This window comes from Diabrotica undecimpunctata, chromosome 3 (genome assembly GCF_040954645.1).
Source record: "Diabrotica undecimpunctata isolate CICGRU chromosome 3, icDiaUnde3, whole genome shotgun sequence".
NCBI classification, from domain to species: domain Eukaryota; kingdom Metazoa; phylum Arthropoda; class Insecta; order Coleoptera; family Chrysomelidae; genus Diabrotica; species Diabrotica undecimpunctata.
The window spans coordinates 30,810,323-30,835,588 of NC_092805.1; the positions used below are offsets into that span (position 1 = coordinate 30,810,323).

The following is a 25,266-nucleotide window of genomic DNA, read 5'->3' on the forward strand; positions in this document are numbered from 1 at the left end:
CCTCTATAACTTCAAAAAATTATATGTTCCCTTCCCATCGGAGCCCAAAACCTCCACAACTTAAAATATACAACATAGATAACTTAAATAAATAATATCAGTATTGGCCCTCAGTAACTTAAAGACATGTTTCCACAACCTCTATAACATAAAATTGTTTACCAATGAGTCATTTTGAAAGAACGTGCTTTCGGTCATATTTATTGCTTGCACGTGTTCACTTAATGTAAACTACAGAATGTCTTATTATTTTCTTCTTGGAATCTCTTAAAAGCTGTATTTGCGGCGGTTAGGATTAAGACAACAGCTGAACAGCTTATTGTATCATAAGTTTTTGATCACTGTCCTAGAAACATCGCGTACTGTGTGATAATGTGTGATATAAATGTTTCGACAGAAACCTAAGGGTGGTATAGATAACACTGAATCTTTTTTCTGGCATATCAGTTATCTCGGCTCTTTGTGTAGCGTCTTTCTTCTTCTTCTTTATGTGCCGTCTTCTACCGAATTATGTGCCGTCTTCTACCGAAGGTTGGCGACCATCAAACGATAGGTTTCTCTGTTTTGTGCCGCATGTATTATGTTAGCAGCTTCTGGTATTTGAAACCATTCTCTCAAGTTTCTCAGCCAGGATTTCTTCTTTCTGCCCAAACCACTTCTACCTTCAATCTTGCCTTCCACGATAAGCTGTAGCAGATTGTACTTATCATTACGGAACACATGGCCTAGGTATGACGCTTTCCTCATTTTAACAGTTGTTAACAATTTCACCTCTTTACCCATTCTCTTAATACCTCTGTGTTGGTCACTCTGTCTGTCCAAGGTATTCTCAGTATGCGTCGATACGGCCACATTTCTAGAGCCGCTAACTTCTTTATAGTGGCTGCTGTTAACGTCCACCTTCAACTCCGTAAAGTAGCGTAGAGAGTACGTAGCTTTTCGTGGCGCGCCATCGGAGGTTAACGCTTAGGTGGCAGTTGCTTAAGAACTTTACTTGCTTAAAACGAGTTCAAAAAGAAAATTAACAACGCTAACATATGCTGATAAATTAAAAGCTATAGAAGCAGTGAAAAATGGATTCAAAAGAAAGGAAGTTGCGGCTTAGTTTGGAATACACGAGAGTACATTATCAATCATCATGAAAAAAGAAGCTGAACTATTGAAAAACAACAACCAGGAGACAATCTTCAATGTAAGAACCTCAAAAAATCATTGAACCTCAAATAATCATTGAAGAGGAAGATAATAATGTACTTGAAGAATGGAATAACCACATGTCTGCGTTAAAGATTACTTTTGACGACTTCGTTACTTGTGATGATAAAGTAGTCACAGCAGGAACGTTAACAGAGGAAGAAATATTGGAACCAGTTAACAACTGTATTGAAAGTGATAAAGACGATGCATTTAACGGCGACCCACAAACTTCATCTACGAGCATATCAATCAACGAAGCAAAGAGTGCTATAACGACTGTACGATCATTTATAGAGCAGTGTAGCAACATAAAAGATAACGTATTCTCTTCTCTATTTGTCATTGAAAATCAAATCGATTTAGAATCTATGAATTGTTTAAAACAAAAGAAAATCACAGACTTTTTTAGTAGACCTTTAATTATTGCTTTAACTTTTTGTAACGTGTATAATAAATGAATGTAGTGGATGTAGTAATGTAGTGTATAATAAATGCCTATATTTTATTTAACTTCTGACCTATATTAATACATCGCAACATAGACCCTTGATAACTTAAAACCTTTATAACTTAAAATATTTGGTTTTTCCCTTGGACTTTAACTTATCAAGGTTCTACTGTATATGATTTCAATAAATGTGTGAGTATGCCGCTAAATAATGATTTTATTGACCAAGGGATATTTTCTAGAAGAATAAACATAGGTGAAGCAATTAAAATGTATTCAAGTAGGCGGTGGATACTTTTTTGGACCAGATTAAGAAACATTTTATATTTTTGTATGTGACAAAGACACTGAAATATAACAACATTATTGGATTATTATTGTAATTGTATCATACTGTATCTATGTTAATATATCTATCTGAACTATTTCCGCTATAGAATCTACATATATAATAACGCCTATTCTGTGTAATTACCCTATATAACTTCTAACAAAGACGCCGTTGTTGGAGTGACATCAAATTTTAAATACTTAATTGCGGATCAAACGAGTTTGGCACATATCTCACAATTAAATTGATGGAACTGTCTGAAAAAATCAGGAATGTCCTATTTTTAACACGAACCGACTTAACGTATGTGTAGGGAAACTACAAGGCGTGTTAAGAAGGATATCAAATTATCTTCTTTTTTCTTTTTTATACGTTAGGTTTATGACCTGTGGCTACTGAGTAATAGTTTTAGTCTTTTTTGTCATTCCGAAGGCTAGCTGTCTTTGTCATCTCTTTGGTGGTCTTCTTGCTAGCATTATTTCGTTTGTTTTACCATCTTCTACAATTTTTGCAATTGTATTCTCGTTAAATGTTGATTTCAATTCCTTCCTCGTTCTCTTTCCTATCTCACTTTTAAAAAGGTTATCAAACAACAATTTTATTCCTATTTTGATCCCAACAATTATTTTAATTTTAGCAACTCACAATATGGATTCAGAATTGTTCTACTACGAACGCGGTATATAATGTTGTGAACAAGGTGATTGAGGGGCTTGAACGCGGCAATCGCATACCAATTGTAGAGATGTGAATTGCGATATTTATACATGCTTTATTTATTACAATAAAGCGTTCGATACAGTAAAGCACGACAAGCTGATGGAGGTATTAACAAATATTGGAATAAACACCTGTGATCTAAAAATTATTAGCAATCTTTACTGTAATCCAATATAGTCTATCCATACAGAGGCAGAAGAATCCGATGATATCAAAATCAAACGTGGAGTCCGACAGAGATATATACTATCACCCCTGCTGTTCAACATATACTCTGAGGAACTATTAAAAGAAGCAGTAGAGAATGTTGAATCCAGAATTCGAATTAACGGAGAATGTATCAATAACATCAGATACGCGGATGACACGGTGGTATTCGCTGACAGTTATGAAGCCCTTCAGAAGTTAATGAATAGAATCACAGAAATAAGTCAAGATATATGAACTTTCACTAAACATTAAGAAAACAAAATGTATGATGATCTCTAAGAAGGAACAGCAAATTGGAAGAATCAGTGTGAATGGTATAACAACTGGCTAGCAACAAAGGACCCTTACTATCGACAACAGTACAACAGCTTAAACAAAGAAGTAAAAAAAGAGGTAAATAAAGCCAAAAATGAGATGTGGAATAAAGCCTGCGACAATGTAGAAAATTTTATGGGTACAGCAAGAAGTAAAGAAGCCTGGAAAACAATTAGAGGTAGTAGAACAGATAGAAAAGAATGCAGTAGGTTAACTCTAATAGCCCCAGAATTATGGGTCGAATATTATGAACAAATGCTGACAGAAGATCGAACAGAATTCCAAGATATTGGCTACCAAAAATATGATATCTCCTACCGCGAAGAAACTGAAATAACACCAGAAGAAATTTAAAATCACGCCAACGCTATGAAAAATGGAAAGGCTCCAGGACCGGGGGGAGTACCCATTGAACTGATTAAAAATGGCCCTGACAAACTATTTCAGCTATTGGCTTATACTTTTAATTTATTCTTGAGAGGAGAAGAGCTACCCCCAGAATGGAAAACTGCATATATCAGCAATCTATACAAAAATAAAGGCGACAGAAAAGATTGTAAGAACTACCGAGGGCTTAGTGTAACTAACTCAATCTGTAGAGTCTACGGGAAGATAATTAAAAGCCGAATTGAAGATTGCTGGGAAGACGCTGAAGATCAGAGTGGCTTTCGTACTAGTCGTTCTTGTATAGACAATGTGTTCTGCCTAAAACAAACAATAGAAAAGCGTTTGGAACATAATATGGAGACACACATGGTATTTATTGATCTTCAAAAAGCGTATGACAGTGTCCCATTAGCCAAGCTATGGCAGGTGCTAGAAGACAAGAATATTCCACCGATTTACATTAATGCTGTAAGGGAGTTGTACGATGATATGACAAGTGTAATAAAGATTGGACAAAAAGTGACAAAAAAGATAAAAGTGACCAAAGGACTTCGCCAAGGCTGCTGCATTGCACCTACACTCTTTAAGATTTATTTGGAGGGGGTTTTGGATATTTGGAAAAGAAAATGTGAACCTATGGGTGTTAAAATTGGAGACCATACACTGTACAGCTTGCATTTTGCTGATGACCAAGTAATACTTTTTTTAAAATGATTGTTATAAAAATGTATACTTCTTCGTCATGTGACAAAGAAAAAGTCGTCGAAAAAATGTTAATTGTCAATACCGTTACAACAATACCAAATTGTCTAATTAATATTTCTAAAAGTTGCCAAAGATATTTATATAATTTTCGCCAGTAAGAGCAATGAGTGTTCGACATTTTTTTGCATATTTTTTCCAGGGAAACAGCCTACGAATATTACTCTAAATTAAATGGAGGTAAGATTTGAACTTATTTATCGAATTTAAATTTGTCAAATTCGTCATTTTATCATAGTTCTGTATAAATCTATTTATAACCAATATAAAAGAAAATATTATTTATCGAAATAAAGTGTAGTTGCGAATAAACCTTTCAAAAAATATACCGTCACTTTCTTGGCCATTTTGTTGTTTTTCGTTGCTGAATAATATAAAAGAGTTTTGTCTTTTTTAGGTAGGATGCAATCAATTTACATATTTAAAAAATTTCACACGCATAGATGGGACTTTTAACACGTTCGCACCTAACCTATTGATACTAGACGTTCCTCAGAAACGGATATAGGTTTTTAGGTAAAAAACAGGAATATTGGAAGAAGATCAAGATGATATCCACTACGTGTTACGAAAAATAGATGAAGAATATACTAAGTGGGGCTTATCAATTAATCCATCAAAAACAGAGTACGTAGTAGTGGGAGGTGAAGGAAAGCACTTAGAACTAGGAAGCAAACAAATTCAAAATACTGATAGCTCTAAATATCTCGGTGTAAACATTACAAACAATGGTCGGAATAAAAAAGAAATAGCTACTAGAATTGGTCAAGGAAATTCAGCAATACGCCAACTGAATAGTATACTTTGGAATAACCACATCACCCGAAACACAAAAATTAGGATATACAAACGTATCATAGAAAGCATTGCTACATATGATTCAGAGCTTTGGGTAATAAATAAAAATGACGCATCCAAAATAAAAGCAATGGAAATGAATTATTGGAGAAGATGTTGCCAACTCACTAGAAGAGATAGAGTAAGGAATACTGAAATCAGAGAGCGTATGGGCATAGACATTGACGTCCTGGAAACTATAGAATGCAAAAGGCTAAAATGGTATGGCCATGTAGAAAGGATGAATGATCAACGATGGCCAAAGAGAATGTTACAGTGGATCCCCACCACCGCAGGAAAAAGGGAAGACCAAGAAGATCGTGGAGACAAGAAGTAAAAGGTGCAATGGAAGATAGGGGTCTACAAGTAGATGACTGGAACGATCGCAAGCGTTGGAAGCTAGGTTGCTAGAAACGGCGGCAGCTGTAATAAATCCATGATTTATCAGTACCCGTAAAAATCAGGCTACTACGATGTTATATATTTCCTATACTGTTGTACGGAGTTAAGTCGTGGACTCTTACAGACGTTACCTGCAAGAAAATTGAGACTTTTGAAATGTGGCTTTATCTTCGATTGTCGAATCCTGAAGATATCATATACCGACCACGTTGCTAATCAGGAGGTTGTATTAAGAATGCAAAACGGTTAACACCTCGGTTAACGCCTCACATCATGAGGAACAGCGAAAAATATGGGTTGCTGCAATTAATTCTTCAAGGAAAACGCGGACCAGAAAGGCGAAGGATTCCTGACTGAAAAACCTACATAGGTGGTTCAACACAACAAACACAAATCTTTTGTGTACAAAGTACAGATTGCCATAGGAACTATAAAAAAAGGAGCCCTATTGGCTAAAAAAGAACAATAATCCATGACCGGCTAGGCTTATGTAATATAGTTATAATTTTCAAGGCACATTTTTGCAATCATTGCATTAAACATGTGAAAACAAATTTAAATTTACAATATGCTCGTAATGGAGTATATAAATCTGCTTTGAAACGATAAAAATATAAAAACCTTACATAAATGGTTGTGCCGGTTTACCAAATACGACAGAGGTTATAACCACTTGAATACACTGACCTCAACCGACAAAATTTGACGTCAGATTAGAACCGAATATACAAAAGCATGAAGCCCCAATTACTCAAATTTGCAAATACGAGGGTGGGACTATAGTTGTCCGTATGTACTGCATACGCGCGCCTACCGGAAGGTTAAGTATTGGTCTACCCCGATTTTTATAAACTCTTGTTTTTATTTTCAATGCTAAATGTTTGTTTCTCCATAACGTCTCTTATGCACCTGCAGTGTAATATATCTCGGTATATATATCCACGTTCAAATAATTAAAAGACATAACTCAATTAATTATTTTCCCTTCGATCTCTAGTTTGAATATGATTGGTTCTTTACATATATATAGATATACATTCCCATATCCATTCCCATATATATATATATATATATATATATATATATATATATATATATATATATATATATATATATATATATATATGGATGAGTGCCTTAAGAACCGGCAAAATAACGCAAAAGATAGAAAACATACGTTGTGAAATAAAAAGAGATGAAAGTAGTAGAGGTGAGAAATTATCGATATTAACCTATAATTTACTTTACATTACATTAGAATTATCGAAAATTTCCCAACTTTAGACGTTAGCTTATAAGCTGGTTGACCTCAGTCATAGTAATACGTATCACGTAATGTAAGTAAAACAGTTTAAGTAGGAGTATTTTTTATCCAAAATTAAAATATTGATCAATAATAAACTATGATTTGAGAGGTCGCATACACTCTTCTCAATACAGAATTATCATAGCTTGTTATTCTGTATTCGTCAATACAGAATTAATTATCAAATTACTACAAATTAAACTGTTTACTTACATTTGCTTTATTGCCTTCAATCAGTTTTTACTTTATGCGAAATTTAAAAAATGTAAATATTCGACGTCACACTTGTAATATAATGACTGAAGTCAACTAGCTCATAAACTACCGTCTAAAGGTGGTAAACTATCGATAGTCCTAATGTAATTTAATGTAAATTAGAGGTTTCTATCGATAATTTCCCACCTCTACTACTTTTATCTCTTTTTATTTCTCAACGTATTATGTTTTCTATCTTTTGCGTTATTTTGATTTTTATATAGAAGAGATTTGGGGTAAACAATAAATGAAAATCAAATCTTATACGTGAAAATTATATAAGCTTCCAATGTTGATCTGTATCGATATTTAAAATTCATTTGACAGTAAATCAAAATGCAATATTTGTTGTAACAATTTTCCGTTTGTTGTCCGAATATACATAAAATTACCTAGAAAACATGTTCTTTTTAGCTCTTCTGTTGTTATATTTACCTGGCAACCACGACACATTGTAATTATGACAACATCGCAAAATTACAGTTCATCAGTACATCCAAATATTACTCACCTTCGTTGATACCCTACTTATCCGTTTTTATTATAATGGTATAATTCCACCAAAATAAAGGAGGATTGTGATACGTTTATCTACAGGCATTTTATTTACTCATACTATTTTAACGTTTTACGATGTGAATCATAATTAGTGAGTAATTACTGATATAAGACGTCTGAAAATTTGAATGTATTTTAAATAAAATCACTCGTTTGTGTAAATATCGCATGTTTTAAATATCCATTACTCATTTCGATAAAAACTTCACTAATATATTGTGCAAACGATGCAAAAAAGAGAAAACAATATATTTATACTCTATTCAAAAAGGTAATCATTGCGCTGGAGAAAAAATAAATAAATAAAATTGCACAGCCTATTTTTTGTGTAGATAGTCAAGTAACAAGAAAATTTTATAATTAAACGTCTTTTAGAGCTAGATCGATTCAATGGCCCAAAAAATCAGTCCTATCGATATATATAAATAGCCTAGGAATCCTTTACTTTTAAAAATTAAAAACACCTCGATTTTAGTTTAAATTTTAAACATTGTTTAATGTGTAAAATATTGTTTCTGTCGTTTTTTGGTTATATAAAATTCTGATCTTTTTATGTCCATTGCTAGTGAAATTATGTGGCCTTGATATGTCACTTCATTAGTGATAGTATTTTCTTTTTGTTAACTTCTTTCAGTATTGGCAACCAGATCTTGCTGCATTCTATTGATAGGTTGCTAGGCAATTTGCTTCATTTAGTAAGATCCAAAAACAACTCCACTCAAGAAATATCCAAAGAAAAACTAAAATTATTATATACAAAACACTGCTGAGGCCGGTCGTCATATACGGGACGGAAACATGGACTCTAACGCAGAAGGATGAAATACTTCTGGGAATATTGGAGCGTAAGAGTGGCGCAAAAGAATTAATTTCAAATTATACCAACTCTTTGATAAACCAGATGTCATAACGTTCATTAAAACACAGCGACTTAGATGGGCCGGACACATAATACGAATGCCTGACAACATGATTGCTACAAAGCTAACGACAGGAACACATATAGGAAAAATAAGCAGAGACCGACCGCGAATTAGGTGGTTAGATGGAGTTGAGACCGACTTGGGATACTAGAGATCAGGCAGAAACCGAACAGAATGGCCGACTAATCTTGGAGCAGGCCAGGATCAACAGAGGATTGTCAAGCCAAAGATGATGATAATGATGAGTAAGATCAGAGCTGCTTTCTTAATTTCCCCTTTTCATGTTCCAGTTTTTTTAAACGATATACATCTCAGGTCTTATCAAATTATTTCTATTTTTAATGTAAAATTCATGGCATCTTACTTGTTCATTGTTAGGTTTGGTTTTGGATAAGATAAACCTCAGTGTGCTCGTTGTTATAAATGTTGTAATTTTCTACTTGTTTTTTATCCTTTAGAGTTTTTCTGATAAGCTTTTTATGAATGGGTATTGTTATTCCCTTCGAATCAGTTTTTATAAGGGTTCTTGAAAAGTCTTATGTATAAGTGACAAAGAATAATCATTTTTACTAGAATATAAGTTCACAAATGCTTTTTTTTTTTTTCATAAATGACATACAGGATATGTAACCAAAGTATACAGAAAATCAACACAGATTTCAACAGATCAAAACACCAACAGCTATTTCAATTATTATTTGAATGACTACGTAAATAATAAAAATGGTAAAATCTTTTATTATCAAATCATTATATGATAGTATCATACATTACTTGTTCCAGCGAAAACGCCTTTTTGGACATGAAGTTAAAATATTAATTAGAACTCAAGATATTATTCTCGTTTTTTATACGAACACTAAGGTAATGATAATTCGTTATAGTCCAGGCGGTATCTGTTTTACGTTGGGTGTGATGCATATAATCCCAGTTTTTTTGCATAAATCGTTCCAAAATATCACTACAAATAATAATTATTTCCTTATGCGTCAGTTGTAAAATGTGGACTTAACTTTTTATTAGACAAAATATGGAATGAATTCAAAAAAAAATTTCCCCTTTTTTGCATATATTTAAGAACTATTAGTTTTAGAATAATTTTGTATCGGACATAAAAGTTTTGTAATTCAATTTTACATGACAATGCAAGACAATGCTAGTTTCAAATCTTAAGAATTATTATTGTTATTATTATTGAAAACGAGTAAAAAACAAAAAAAGGTTTTTTGTGTGAGTTTAATGATGTTTAATCATTTTATTGGGAATAAGCCACAATTGAAGGTTAAAATAAGTTTATTGACGTTTCAATTTCCACTTCGGAAATCGTAACGTATTTTGAGAACGGTTTCCGAAGTGGAAATAGAAACATCAATAAACTTATTTTAACCTTCAATGGTGGCTTATTTTCAATAAAATAGTATCTAATTTAAAATGCCACAAGAAAACAGCTTCAGAACAATATGTTTAATCATTCGCAAAATTTCATTAAAATTGACTTAATGGTTTTTGCAAAATAATTGTGCAATCTAAGCCTTTTTAGACATGAAGTTAAAATATTAATTAGAGCTCAAGTGGTTTCGAGTGGAAGCCATTAATTTCAAATCATCCATATACAACAAATGATTAAGCTTCGCGACAACAGTATTGTTATTTTTGATGCTAAAACCTGAGTCAGTGAAGTTCAGTAGCTGAGATAGTGGGTTCATCGCTAAACAGAACCAAAGAGGATCCAACGAGTCCATTTGGAAAAGGCCCCGGTTAATTGGGATATCTTCAGTTTCGATGTTGTTGTCACCGGGTATTTGAAGGTGAATTTTAGTCTTCCACTCCGTCATTATATGCTTTAAAAAGGTCACTACCATATTATCATCGACTTTATATATTTTCAATATATCTATCAGCCATTCATGCGTTACTGAATCAAAGGCCATCTTGTAGTCGATGAAGCCGGTGAAAAGGTTCCTTTTTTTGATATACGCCTGATTAGAAATGACTGAGTCGATTATAAGTTGTTCTTTGCAGCCCATGGAACCCTTAGCGCATCCTTTCTGTTGAGGCTCTATGATATTGTTTAGAGAACAGTGTTGATAGATACGCTACACAGGATGTGACCAATTTGTACAAAGTTGGAAAACAAGTAATTGGACGGTACTTGGCTGTATCTTTTGTGTTATTTTGATCCTTCGGTATTAGATAAGTGGTTGCCTTAAGAATTATTACTTTTATTATTGAAAAATAGTAAAAAACAAAAAAAGATTTTTTGTGTGTTTAATGATATTTAATCATTTTATTGGGAATAAGCCACAATTGAAGGTTAAAATAAGTTTATTGACGTTTCAATTTCCACTTCGGAAATCGTTCTCAAAATTCATAACGTATTTTGAGAACGGTTTCGCAAGTGGAAATGGAAACGTCAATAAACTTATTTTAACCTTCAATTGTGACTTATTCCCAATAAAATAGTATATAATTTAAAATGCCACAAGAAAATATCTTCAGAACAATATGTTTAATCATTACACAAAATTTTATTAAAATTGACTTAATAGTTTTTGTAAAATAATTGTGCAAACTATTTTTTTTTTAAAGAATAATTTTCAAAATGATGCTCGTCAAAAACTAAAACTTTTAGATACTTGAAATTTTTTTACATATAGAAGAGCATTTAATATTTCAAACCTATTTTGAAAAATTTAAATCCGTCAATCGGAAGGGATTTTTGACGTGACAACGTCTTAAATTAGGTGGTGGCTCGGAGTCATTCATGAAAAAGTGTAACGCCCGCTCACGTCTGTTACGATGAGTGATCGAACGAGAGAGAGGCCCGCCGGACCGGCGAATGCCTTGCGTCTCTCTCCCACTCAAACATGATCGGTCCGCTGCGCGCGCAGCACTAGAGAATTAGGCGCGTTGAATCGGTGCGTGCTTGTGTCTCTGTCTTTCTCGAGCGTTCTTGGCGTTCAAGACACATTACAGCAGAAACACTTCCTTTCATTTCATATTTCTCCTATCATCGTCCTATCCTCAACAAAATCACTCAAATAGAAATTAGTTAAGTTTAAGTTTACATGTACAATGTTTTAGTAAACAAAATATATTTCTATAGTTAAAATTTGTGCAATTCTTATTTTCATTCAATTCCTTGTTCCTATTGTGCAATTTAATAATATTCATATCAATAAATATTCTACCGAGAAAAAGACGTTGTCACGTAAAATCTTCGCCCGTAAAACCGACTTTACAGGCAACCGAATTTTTTTAATTGTTTAAATTAAAAAAAAATCCATAGGCTCTTTTGATTGACGGATTTTAATTTTCAAACTGGGTTTGAAGTATCAAAATTTCAAAAATCAAATTTTCAAGTATCAAAACGTTTTAGATTTTGACCTGCATAATTAACAAAATTGTTCATATAAAAAAATTATATTGAAAACTTATTTTTGGCAAAACTATTGAATCGATTTTAATAAAATTTTGTGTAATGATTAAACATATTAAAAAGTTTTTTTCTTAGAATATGAAGGTCCTAAGTTTGATTTGAGTCTAGAAAATAAACTCACAAAAAAACCTTATTTTATAACTGTTTTTTTGTGTTTTTTGGTATTTTTTTCAATAATAATCATTTTTAAGATTTTAAACTAGCATTGTCTTAAAATTTAATTATAAAACTTTTATGTCCTATACAAAATTATTCTAAGACTAATAGTTCTTGAGATATATGCGAAAAAGTAGAAAAAATATCGACTTTTTTGAATTATTTTCATATTTTGTTTAATAAAAAGTTAAGCCCGTATTTTATAACTCACGCATAGTGAAATTATCGTTTGTAGTGATATTTTGGAGCAATTTATACAAAAACTGCGATTATATGCTTCACACCCAACGTAAAAGAGATAACGCCTGGACTAGTATATTGATTCTTTTTGAGAAAAAAAAATTTTCAACGCACGAAAATCAATAAAATTTAAATAATACTACGAAAATTATAATTATAATCAGAAACGGTGTCATTTTTATAGTCCAAACTCGAATTTCCTAGTAGCAATCACCGTCCTTCATGATATTGCTATCTGCCTTTGATGTATTTTATTATGGATGGACAAACGGCTTCATGTCATGGTTTTAGATTCTGTGAGTAGAGAAGGCATATAATATAAAGAATAATTTGTTAATTATCTGATACATGTGCATTGAAGAAGCGGACAAACCTTTTCAATTATTTTACCGCTTTTTGCTTTTACAAATTAGTGATATTTTTATTTACAAAGTAATCACTATATTATGTTCGTTTTTAAGACATTTTAATGCACTCCTTGTAAATTGCTTTATGGGATATCTTTACTTGGGAAGAGACCTATTCTTAGCACGGCTTGCTGCTTGATCGTATCAATGTAGATGCTATTTTTGCTCGTGCACTCCCAATCAAATCTGTTTAAATAATTGTTTGGTATACTCTTCCCAGGTCTAGATGGTAAATGAAATCATGTTGATACAAATTACGAGCATTTAAGTCAAGAAAAGTATGTTTGTCTCTATTGTTATTTCTTTTAACTAGCATCTTAATATCTTCTGGTAAGAATCAATCAATGATCGGTCACTGAGTCGTAAGCTGATTCATTTAGAGTTTACACTTCTGCGTCTGGAATATTTGTCTAATCTACACATTTCGAAATTGTTTTTGCTAGCCCACTGAGCCATCAAGCCTTTTGTGGTTTGTTCACTATTTTTTTATAGTATCTCGACTGAGACAATACATTTTTTCTTGCTGTGACTCTTGTTTTCATCGACCTGTGACAGTTATACAGCAATAGGCTACACATAGCGCATTCGGTGCCGTTGATTATATAAAGAACATAATCACGTCACTGTCCACCTCTTCGGATACAGTCGGCACACGCCACATGTGCGAGGTTGGATGTTCCTATGTGGAGTTTACAATAATGCCTTTACCTATTTTTAGAATCTTGTACTCTGCGATTTTTCTGAAATATCGCAAAATGGTTCTGATTTGTTAAAAATATTATTAACTCTTACTTAATAGAGTTTATTATTATTAGATTATCAACCATCTCGTCACCAGCAATTCCGTTGTGCCCTGACACTCAGATTTAAGTTGCTTTGTTGTGATTCACTAGTTGATTAAGAAACTTTTTGTAATTATAAACCGATACTTGGAGTAGTCTTCAGTGCAGCTTGCTGTCTTGAGGCAATAAAGATTTCAGCTGAATTGACCCACCCTTTACTGTGTGCTTTGACCTACAAATCTTGTTTTGCAGACATATTGTATGTGGACATCTTATGGATCGCATTGTTCCAATCCTTAAAATCTCCAATTATCCAGTTATGTCGCCGGATTTTAGATACTGAACCCTCCTTAAACTAAAGACACTAGAGGTATCATGTTTACGTGTATATGTAGAGGAAAAGGCCCTTTGTAAATCAATATCGTCCCACTTAAGTCCTTGTTATTTTACTGGCGATATTTGCGAGATGCGCGTTCCACTTGAATTTCCTATTTCGAAATCCTATATACTTAACCTCTTCTGTTCCATTCTTGATCGAAAGTTGAATTATTAATTTCCTCCTATTAGTGAATGAAACAAGTTCGTTTTGAGGATTTATTGAAAGTCCTTCCTTCGACCACCATGTAATTACTAGGTTTAAGACACACTCAATCAGAAATAATACTGGCACGCTTACCTCTTACCAATATCTAGAGTTTCAAAATACCAAGATCTTTGTGTTTTATACTTTTAAGAACAAACAATTTTCTCCTTCAAAATGCAAGTAATTTGTATCTATCTATATCTAAACCATACTGTATTTACTACATGAATTTCCGTACTCACGTATATATTATGTATTTTTCCTATTTCAGGACACATCGACACTTCCACCAATTAAAGGCAGTGTGCCTACGCCCGACGCACTGTCTTCGGTCTTCGACAAAATCGACAACATCGAATTCATAGATCAAGTAACCCCTTCCGATATTAACAATCTGAATTACAAGGGTTACCACACTATCGATACCAATCAGGAAAACATCGTAAAAACGTCGCCTGGTGACGATGAGGTCTTCAAGACACTACCTGGCAAGCAACAAAAATCAAAGGTACATTATGTTTTTTTTTCTTATTTTATTTTGTAATTTTAGAAAAAGCTTGCGCAAAAATAAATTTCAAAGATCCAGTACTTCTATGAAAAGATTTTAATTAATATTTTAACTGTTTTAAAATTGCCTTTTTAGAGGTAAAAAATAAAATACAGATTTATTATACAATACCACTAATACCAATTATTCTTTCTTCTTAAAATGCCGTTTTTTTATGGAGGTAGACCCAATCATGATGGCTATTTTTGTGTAAAAACTAATGTCTTTGATCAGTTTTTAACCACGATTTTAGTCTTGACCTTCGCGTTAGAATGACATATTGCTATATCCTTCCAATGCTGAACCAGACATCAGAATTGGTCAATATAATAAATAGACGCAAACTAGAATACTTCGGTCACATGAGACTATCTGAAAAATATGAATTTTTGTTAAACGTGGTCCTAGTACTAGAGAAACATCATTATTTAGAGCTCTTAACCAGTATAACTATGTCATCGACGTAGACTTGCGCATATATACCTTGTTCGGACGGTCGCTGAAGAAGGCCGTCAACCACCAGGCACCACAGCAGGGGGGGACAAATCTCCTCCCTGAGGGCAACCACGAGATACCATTACCCAAACGCAACAACCGTTTCGGAACGCAGCTATCTGTCTCTGAAAAAGCATGGCTCGGATCCCCCTGATCAAACTGCAGCCAACCCCATGAGTTTTCGTAGCATCACACATGGAATCAAAAGTGGCGCAACTAAAGGCGCCCCAATATCCATAAAGATATGCAGGCTGTATTGCTTCCGATCTAGCACCCGCTTCACCCTGTAGACAAGGTGATGCAGAGCCGTCTCACAAGACTTCTTAGCCTGGTAGGCGTATTGGCGTGCATGCAAAGAGCTGCCCATAAGTACTCCATCACATACGAACCGGTCTACCAGTCTCGGGCTGCCCCTAAGCGCCCAATCACGTATGAACCACTCCACCAGTCTCTCTCTAGAGCCTTTAGAATGAAGGATGAGAGACTGATTGGAAGGGGTTTTTTTAGCAAGGGCAAAATCAGTTTCAGCCGGCTTAGGAATAAATAAGATCCTAGTCCTCCAGGGTAAAGGAATATACCCTATCACTAGACAGGCCCTAAATATCCTGACCAGTGTGGGGGCAATAAGGTCCAGACCCTGCTGAAACAGAGCCGACGTAATGCCGTACTCGCTTGGTGACTTAAAGGGGGCGAAATCCCTATCAGCCCAGCACACCTTCGTATACGATACTACCTACTTCTCCATCAGAAAATCGCCAGGAACCTAATCGTGGCTAAGGCAGTATCATCATCCTTGCTCTCTGAGAAGTGAGCGCCAAACTACAAACTACGGCACGCCACCTCACGCCGAAACCAGCGGAGGGGAGGCGAGTAGAAAATATAAATATGGTCTCCGCAGTACAACGCGGCGTCAGTTTTCAAGCGAAGCAGTAACATCTCCAGAATATGCCAACCCCTAGTATTGGCGAAACGTCGAGAACTAATCTCAGAAGACAACGGCCTAACAGCCCGAACAAACAGTTTAACAAGTTAGACGATGGCCGTGAAAGCCTAACGCAATGACTATTTTGTTTTCACTCGGCTACCCTGTATAATACGTTATATACAAGGTTATAGAGGTGTTGGCACCTTCATGTATCTGTGATATTTGTCACCAAAGACAACAACGTGGATTGCTATTGCTCATAAAGAGCTGTAACTCCAGTGGTCGTAATTCCGTATTAGTAAGCTTTTGTTACTTTTTACTCGTAGTTATGTTTTTCTTTGTTTATTATGAACTTCCGCAAATCATTATCCCAAGTTTCTTAATCTTCATATTTGCGTTCAGGAATCTTCCATCATTACTACGAATTATTTAATATAGTTTTTGGTATTATCAAACAAGTGTAGAAGAGTCAAAACCACGTACGAAGACCGCTTTGCCATTTAATGCTGATAACTTTATCACTAGTGGACCAAGTAAGCAAAGATTCTATTACAACATCTTTATGTATAACATTTTACTGCTCTATTGTGTCAATCAGCGCTGCTCAACAAGTTCTCGAGATGGTACGGAATATATTATCTAAAGTGAATTTAGAAACGGGACGGTTGAGTATTTCGCGAAATGAACATCGGATCGAAAAACTGAAAAACAGGTTTTCAATATTTTTCAAAACTCTACCGAATGACACCAAGTACGATCCCCCAGCCATCCCCCTAGAGGGAAGAGGGGGTCAACTTTAAAATCTTATGCCCAGATTTGGATTCCTTATGCAAAACCAAGTAAATTTATACGAACCACTTTTTTCGAATTGCTGATAGATGGCGCTATAATCGGAAAAAACTATTTATCCTTATACCCCAGGAAAATTATGGAAACGGTTTTATCTTTAGAAATACACTTCCAAATGAAAAACTGAAAAATACGTGTTTTTCACATGATCCTCACTCTACACCCTGGTATTTGGGACGGGGGCAACTTTGAAATCTTTAATAGGAACCTCTTTAATGTTATGGATGTGAGACATGACTGATGACAGAAGACACAAAACGAAAGCTGGAAGTCTTCGAAAGAAAAGTCTTAAGGAAGATATTTGGACCTAATAAAGAAAACGGAGTATGGAAATCCAGGTATAACCATGAACTCTACCAACTGTTCAAAGTGGCACCGATCTCAGAATTTCTTAAACTTCAAAGACTTCGATGGGCTGGTAATGTAGTTAGAATGGAGACTGAGAGATTGCCAAAATGAGCCCTATAAGTAAAATGCAGGGCGTAAGACCAAAGGAAGGCTAAGGAAAAAGGTGGGAGGATGAAGTGGCAGCGGACGCGCAAAATTTGCTAGACGTGAGAACCTGGAGAAGATCGGCGCGAGACCGACAAGGAGGTAGTTTGGAGGAGACAAGGCTCGATTTGGGCTGTAGTCCCATTGGAGAGAGAATTCCTAAAAAGCTGTTTTCAGCACCATAAAAATTAGTTTGCTGACTTCTCATCTGCATCTGATTTTCTGTGATTACAGCGCTATCTATCGCAAATCGAAAAAATAATTCAGATAAAACTTGTTTACTTTTTCACGTGGAATCCTAATTTGCAATAAAAAATGTAGTTTTCAATTTAAGACTAATATAATATATTATACATTTAATACATTTTTAAAGGTAGTTGTCCTCCAACCCACCCCCAGCGGCGGGAGTATAGGGTCGTGTTTAGTGCTATTAAAAATGTGTTTTTTAGTTTTTCATTTAAAAGTGTATTTCTCTAGATATTAGACTGTTTCTATAATTTTCCTAGGGTATCACGATAAATCGTTTTTTCCAATTATAGCGCCCTTTATCAATAAGTCGAAACATGTTCCTTATAAAAGTTAATTATTTTGTTATAAGAAATCCAAATCTGCAATAAAAAATGGGAATTCCCATTTAAGATTTCAAAGTTGCCCCCTTCGCGTTCTGGGGGGTCGTGTTTGGTGTCATTCGTTAGATTTTTGAAAACTATTAAAGACCTGTTTTTCAGTTTTTGATCCAATGTTCGCTTCGCAAAATATTCGACCGTCCCACATTTTTTCACATACCATGTATATAAATATTACATTCATTTGATTGTCTTTAATAGAACTTACTTTTTATAATAGAACAAAGTCCAACATTCTTACTAACATAAAATAGAGGAAATCAAATCATTTACTTTTCAATTTATTAAATTTTATTTTTTTTAAATTTTAAAGCCATTGTTTGAGGTCCACTGATCATCGCTTAATTACTTATCGGTCTTCATAATGGTTTTACCTTTAGTCAAATTTCCTTCAATAAAAAATGGATCGACTATGTGTGACCCAAAGATCTCATACCATACATTTATTTCTGGGAAAGTATGTCCGTACAAGCCGGGTTAAATGAGGTTCATTCATGTCAATAGTTTCATAAATTGCAATTGTCAAGAAAATGCAAAACGTACCCCGGCAATTCACAAACCCGAATAATAATTTTTGACGATAAACAGATAACACTATTTTTAATCAAGGACATATTGATTTACGAACTGAACGAACAGAATTCAGCGGAATGAAAATTAGTTCGGATTAACCTGTAAATTTTGTGGTAAAATTTGTGTTATACATGTCATACCTTTAATGTTTTATGTAATATGTATAATGTTGTAATGCTTGGCTGTTGCCAATATAAAACATATATCCCAGTTGAAAGCATAATATTCAATGCCATGTTAAACCTTATATGATAATTTCTTCAGGTTTCTCTGCTGTATATCTATTTTATGCAGAATTCTTAATCATCTTTTGATTTATTTGTTTTGTTTGTTCTAGGTTAGGACAAAAGCGAACGGTAATAAAAAGAAAACCAAGAAGGATAAGGTAAAGCCCGTCGTCAGTATGGAACTATCGTCCGAGAGTTCCGATTTTACTGAGGGCATTAAAAAATCGGATGGGACTGGAAAGTTGGGAGGAAAGGACAAGACACCACAGAAGGAGAATATCACAACTGTTCGTAGTACTACCACGGACACCGAAACTACCAAAGTTGTCACCACAACTACAAGCTTAAATAGGTATAAATTATTTCATTACATCAAAACGAATATAATCTTGGTTTGTTGATCCATTGGAACTTTTGTATCGTCTTTTTCACACCAAAACATATTTGTTATGTAATTGCTGTTGTCTATAAGTGTTCTTGTTAATATCCCTTGGTTTTATTGGTCTCTTAATATACTTATATTGTTTAAATCTGTGTAAAATTTAATATAGTACGTTCAACAAACTTACACCTTTAAACGATTAACGCAACTCGCAGAAAACCTTTCGTTGTAGAAAAAGGCACAGTAAACTGCACTGATGTTCTCCATAATGTTTAACACTTTGCTAAATTTTAGGTATAAAGAAATATATGTGTCATTAACCCGTTGTTCATAGTTTTGCATATTTTGTTACATTTCGTTTTTAAATAGTATTCTTGCATAATGTTATTTAACGTAAATTTCTTTCATCTACTTGTTTAACAATTTTTTTCTGAAACAAATATGGATTCAAAGTGGATATAAAAAGTACGAAAATATCACTTAATTTTTGTTAAAAAATACTTCGGAGTAAACTCGAACATTTTGTCAATTTAAATAGTGGTGGTTAGATTGACCATATGTCTGTTAGAGTGTACCGTTTTTGAAACGTCTGCGATTACGGGTTAAAGTTAAGGTTTTGGTAAATATATTTAACTTTTTATTTTCAAATGAAAATACTTGTACTAAAAATAAAATAATTGTGAGAAACATTTTAATTTGTTTTATGTACGGTTTCCAATCATTTCTAAACTTTTTATCAAATATAATTACAATCGACATTCCTAATGATCATTATGCTAATTTGCTTAATGTGTTTAGGATCTATATTTTACCTCTCAAGCACAACAGTTAGAAAGTTTCTGTTATATTGATCTAAACTCAATATATTGTAATTCAAACTTGTAGTTTCAAGTGACCTTCATGCCTAGACGTACGTTGGATATTGATGACTTATTTGCAAATGTGCATAAATACTTTACCATGGAAAGAGACAATGGTGGACCTCTAAAGTTATTATTATGCATAAATCAACGCGTTTGTGACGCACTGGGGATAAGTGAAAGTAAGCTAAAAACTGTAATGAAGACTGTCAGAGATGCTCAATAAGATCTTACTGTGACTGAGTATCACGAAGATAATAAAACAACTCGTAAACATTCTAGGAGCATTGACTTACCTGATCGAGAAAAATTTGAAATTCGCAATATTTTGTATCAAATGCGTGAACAATCAGCATGTCAGTTTAGATACTTTACTGGCCAAAATAAGAGAAAGAGAAGTTTCTGAAAGTAAGAGGACTAGCATTTGGAAAGTGTTGAGAGATTTATGATTTAAATTCAAAAAAGAAAATAATAGGTTACTTTTATGCGAAAGGAGTAGTATGGTTCACAAAAGAATTAAATTTTTGAGAGAATATACTAGACTTAAATCTGAAAATGCAACATTCGTATACTTAGATGAGACATTGATATTTGCAAAGGGTGGAATTAAAAGAATTTGGCAAGACGACAGCATAAAATCAATAAAACACACAGATAGCGAAGGCAAAAGACACATCATTCTTCATGCAGGAGGGAAAGAAGGGTTTATAGGAAACGCAGATTTGATTTTTTCTTTAAAATCAAAATCTGCTGATTACCAGGAAAACATGAATGCAGATATGTTTGTTAAATGGCTTGAGGGGAAACTGTTACCTAGTCTGAGTGAACCATCAGTTATAGTTTTAGATAATGCACCTTACCAGTCGGAGATTTTGTAGGAACAACCAAAACAGTCGTGGAACGTACCGAGCATAAAAAATTTGTTAATTACAAATAATATCAATTTTCCAGAATACGCCTTCAAATCAGAGTTACTGGAAATTTCGAAATGTAATGAAAAACCAACAAATTATATAGTTGACCAAATTGTATCAAGTTATGGTCATCAAGTACTACGGTTACCGCCGTATAACTGCCCGTTTAATCCCATCGAACACATCTGGGGTATATCTAAAACGTATTATGATAATCACGTTGGATGCAGCGGATACAGTGACGATGCAGTTAGGGAAATGTGGCAAGAAACTCTTAAAACTGTAACTCCAGAAATATGGGCCAAAACTGTAAATAAATGTGAAAAATTAATAGAAGAGTGGTGGATCCGGGAAAATAAAATTAGTGAAATCAATCTAGTGATTATAGATTTACATAATGATAGCGGTAGTGAATTTAGTGACGATGATGATGATTTATAAATTATAATCAGTAAGTACAGTATTATAATGTTATTTACAAAATAATTGTACAGCAGGTTAACCATTATATTTATACATTCATTATTAGCCAAATAAACAATATTTAAAATTCCATTTGCATTTTTGCTCCTCATTTTATACAAATTAACTCCAACTGATAATATAGGCAAAAATATTCTAAAAAAATTAAGTAATTAAAAAGATTATGGAGAACTCCAGTGCAGTTTACCTTGCCTTTAACTGCAACGAAAGGTTTTCTGCGAATTCCATTAATCGTTTAGAGCTGTAAGTTGGTTGAATGTACTGTACTTAAGCTTGTCTTTATATTTCCCTAAACAGTAGGGACGCTTGTTTTTATAATGCCACTTTCTTTTCCGTTACTTCCAATAATATAAACAAAAAATGTATATGGCAATCAATTTGACCAAACAGTTCTAATGAAAAATTCACATACTGTATTTTGGCTGTACTCTCTGTTTATCTTTTCTCTCCCTATTATTACCTAATATTCAGAAAATATTAATGATTCAATTAATTCAATGAATTCATTTAATCTACATCTCTCTTAAAACGAGAATACTAAAAAGTACTGTCGATACTCGTGGATGGTCGTTTTGACAGACTGTTAATTCATATTTTCATACGTTATCATTCACTCCATTGATATCTAAAGCATTAAAAACATTATTTTACAAAAAATAACTTTGTTATGAACGATACAATGCAAAAATAAACAATATTTAAACACAATTCTCTTTTTCTATTTTTTATAACAGCTTAAAAATAATATGTAAATTAAATGTTAGTTTTCTTCATTTCCTACGCATCTCAGGCATATGTCAACTCTATGTTCCCTGCAGATGTACCTTGAGCAAGCGTGACAAGTTGTACTCGTTTTTCTGTTTTTCTTTGGGGCACAGTATTCACACCTTCCTACGAGGGTTGTCTGTTTAGTTTTGCTTATATCCAAAAGACAAAAAGTATATAATTTAAGTACTTTATTGCTTTTCAATATATGCCACACCAAGATCGATACACTTTTGCATACGTTCAAACCAATTGGTAAAACAGTTATTCCAGTCTTCAGTTTACACCTGTAAAATCGCTGTTTTAAAGGCATCGATGGCTTCTTCTGGCGACTGGAATCGCTGCCCGCGCATTGAATTATTGATCTTTGGAAACTTGAACAAGTCATTGGGACTCGATGCTATACAGGGGATGGTTTAACAATGCTATGTTTTGAAACTCCAAAAACGCTATTGTCTTTTGGGCAGTGTGAGCGTTTGCATTGTCCTGGTATAGGATGATTCGCCGTTGTGTGTTGCGTGTCGGAGTTTCGTGATAACTTCTGGTAAACAAACGGTTATATACCAGTCAGAAGTAACCATTCTTCTATCTTCTAAAGCTTTTGTTGTCACATGACCAGATTTTGACACAAAAATTGCGATAAATTTTCTTTGACACACTTCGAGAACGGATCACTTTTCTTCGGTTTTCCTCATCGTAAAACATCCACACAGCGAATTGGCGTTTATTTTCTGGTTCGTAGGAGTAAATCCAAGATTCATCGCCACTAACAATACTATAAATGTTTTTTGAGCTTCCTTTGTTGAACCGTTCAATGAACCGCATCAATGTTTTGTTGTGTGACTGCGTGTTTTGGTTGGACTTGGCTTGGATTCATCGCTGAGACTGGAGCGACCACGTTGAAATTTACAATACCAGCGGGAAATACTTGACTGGTTTTATGCTTCATTCCCAAATACAGAAACCATTTCAGCATGACATTGCTGTTGGAATAATCCTCTCCGATAATTGTAAAAAATTATTGTTTGAAAATGTTATCGGCTAAGATCCATTTTTCGACCGACTTGCTAATTTCAAAAATTCACTGTATCCACACGACTTGTATCGCAATGAAACTCTCGATTTATGTCAACAAAATATTGAGGTTAAATTTGTGTCGGAAGGTTTTATTGGTGTCGCCCTCTAAGCTGCTATATGCAAAAATAAAAAGACAAACATCGTACGATACTACATTCTATAGAGGTTGCTTGCTGGTTCACTAATTTTTAACACACTACTAATAATTCTCTTAATTTGTAGAGGAGTATCCATTGTCAGCCGTCTATACATTTGTTCATATTTCAGTGTCACATGCCAGTACATATTTTTTGGCGAGAGTTCTCAAAAAGACCCGTCGTTTTAGATTTGCTTTTGTATTGAACTCAAATATAATTTGACTATTTCCGCAATATTCAATAACGATAAAAGATTTAGCTGCCATCTCGCGGTTTTACGTGAAACGGAATAAATATAACATCTACTTTATCAATACCACCATTTGTTTTATTGTAGTACAATATTAGTTCCGGTTTTTTGGTGGCATCGTCTTAAACTTGTCCATTATGGTGCATCGTCGAAATCAATGTAACAGTTTTACCTTTTTTAGTAGGTATGATAGTAAAGTTATGTTATTTGTCTTCTTCTTCTTCCTCTTTATAAGCAATTCGGCTTGTTGATTAATTCTGGCGGTAGTTCCTCTTGTTTTTCCGGATGATTCCAACAACTGTAAAATATTTTTGCAGTAAATCTTGAACTAAGTCTACTGAAGTAATCCAATTTTCCATGATTATGTTACGGCCAAATCGCATAATTGGTTCCACCAACAGTTTGACAACACTAGCGGCATTATTACCTATCAGAAATGCACCCTTCCTGCATAAATTTCTATTTTCAGAGTATATTAAGTTTGAGAATCTGCGACCGAGAAAATTTTAATTCGATATCGCGCAGGTTTACTCTATATATTGACGGAAACCAAAAAAGCTTCCAACATTTCGTACTTTTAGACTTGTTTTCAGTTTAGTTAGGAAAGACATAATCATCGGACTGAGCCAGATCTGTTGTTGAATAAGGGTGGTTTTCGAGTAATTCGAAATCTAAGTTACGAATTGTTTACATGGAATCATGTGATTTGTGCATTGGGCATTGTCCTGCAAAAAAAAAATACGTTTGGACAACTTTCAATGCCTACTTTTTATTTTAGTCATATTTCAAAGCATTTAAAATATGACTAAAAAACGCAGAATTCAAACTTTTACATTACAAACGCTCGCACGTCACTGGAAATGTGTCCAAAAAGGTGATTTTGAGTGTAGTTTGTAGCAGAAAATAAGTAATTTTAAAAAACGTACTAATGTAATTTGACAAAGAGCAGTTTTAAATGATTTAGTTTGTAACCTCGGAAACCTTTTTTGGATGGCGCTAGAAAGGTCACCAATGGAGACACTGCGGACGGCAGCCAGATGGTTGGTGGAGAGCGAGTCGTGGGTTCGAAACTAGCTTTTGGAACCAGGAATGGGTCCAACGGACGAAATAAGTAAAGATAGGATAGGAGATATTAGAAAAGATACAGAAATAAACAAAAAGATAGATGGGTTAAATTATCACAGATTAGATAAGATAGGAACAGGGCGCCATTTAATTTTTAGGGGTTTAAGGAGAAAATTAAGAAACCTTAGAAATGAAAAGAGATAAGGAAAGATATTTAGGTTCAGAGATCAAACCCAAGAAAAGATTTCAACAGTTAATTATTAAATAAATTTGGTTAACACTCTGCATAAACAAATAATAAGTATATTAGGTATTATACCTACTTACCTACGAAACTTAAT

The 25,266-nt window shown here is 33.9% G+C and overlaps 1 protein-coding gene across 13 annotated transcripts in view; it reads left to right on the top strand.

Moving 5' to 3' along the window:
- Positions 1 to 25,266, top strand: part of LOC140436621 (uncharacterized) — a 290,450-nt gene that overhangs the window by 78,451 nt on the left and 186,733 nt on the right. For all 13 annotated transcript variants that reach the window (XM_072525593.1, XM_072525594.1, XM_072525595.1 and 10 more), the window contains 2 exons: positions 14,530 to 14,766; positions 19,103 to 19,344. In XM_072525593.1, coding sequence (XP_072381694.1) covers positions 19,169 to 19,344 — 176 coding nt within the window. In that variant the 5' untranslated portion in view covers positions 14,530 to 14,766; positions 19,103 to 19,168. The remainder of the gene's footprint in view (positions 1 to 14,529; positions 14,767 to 19,102; positions 19,345 to 25,266) is intronic.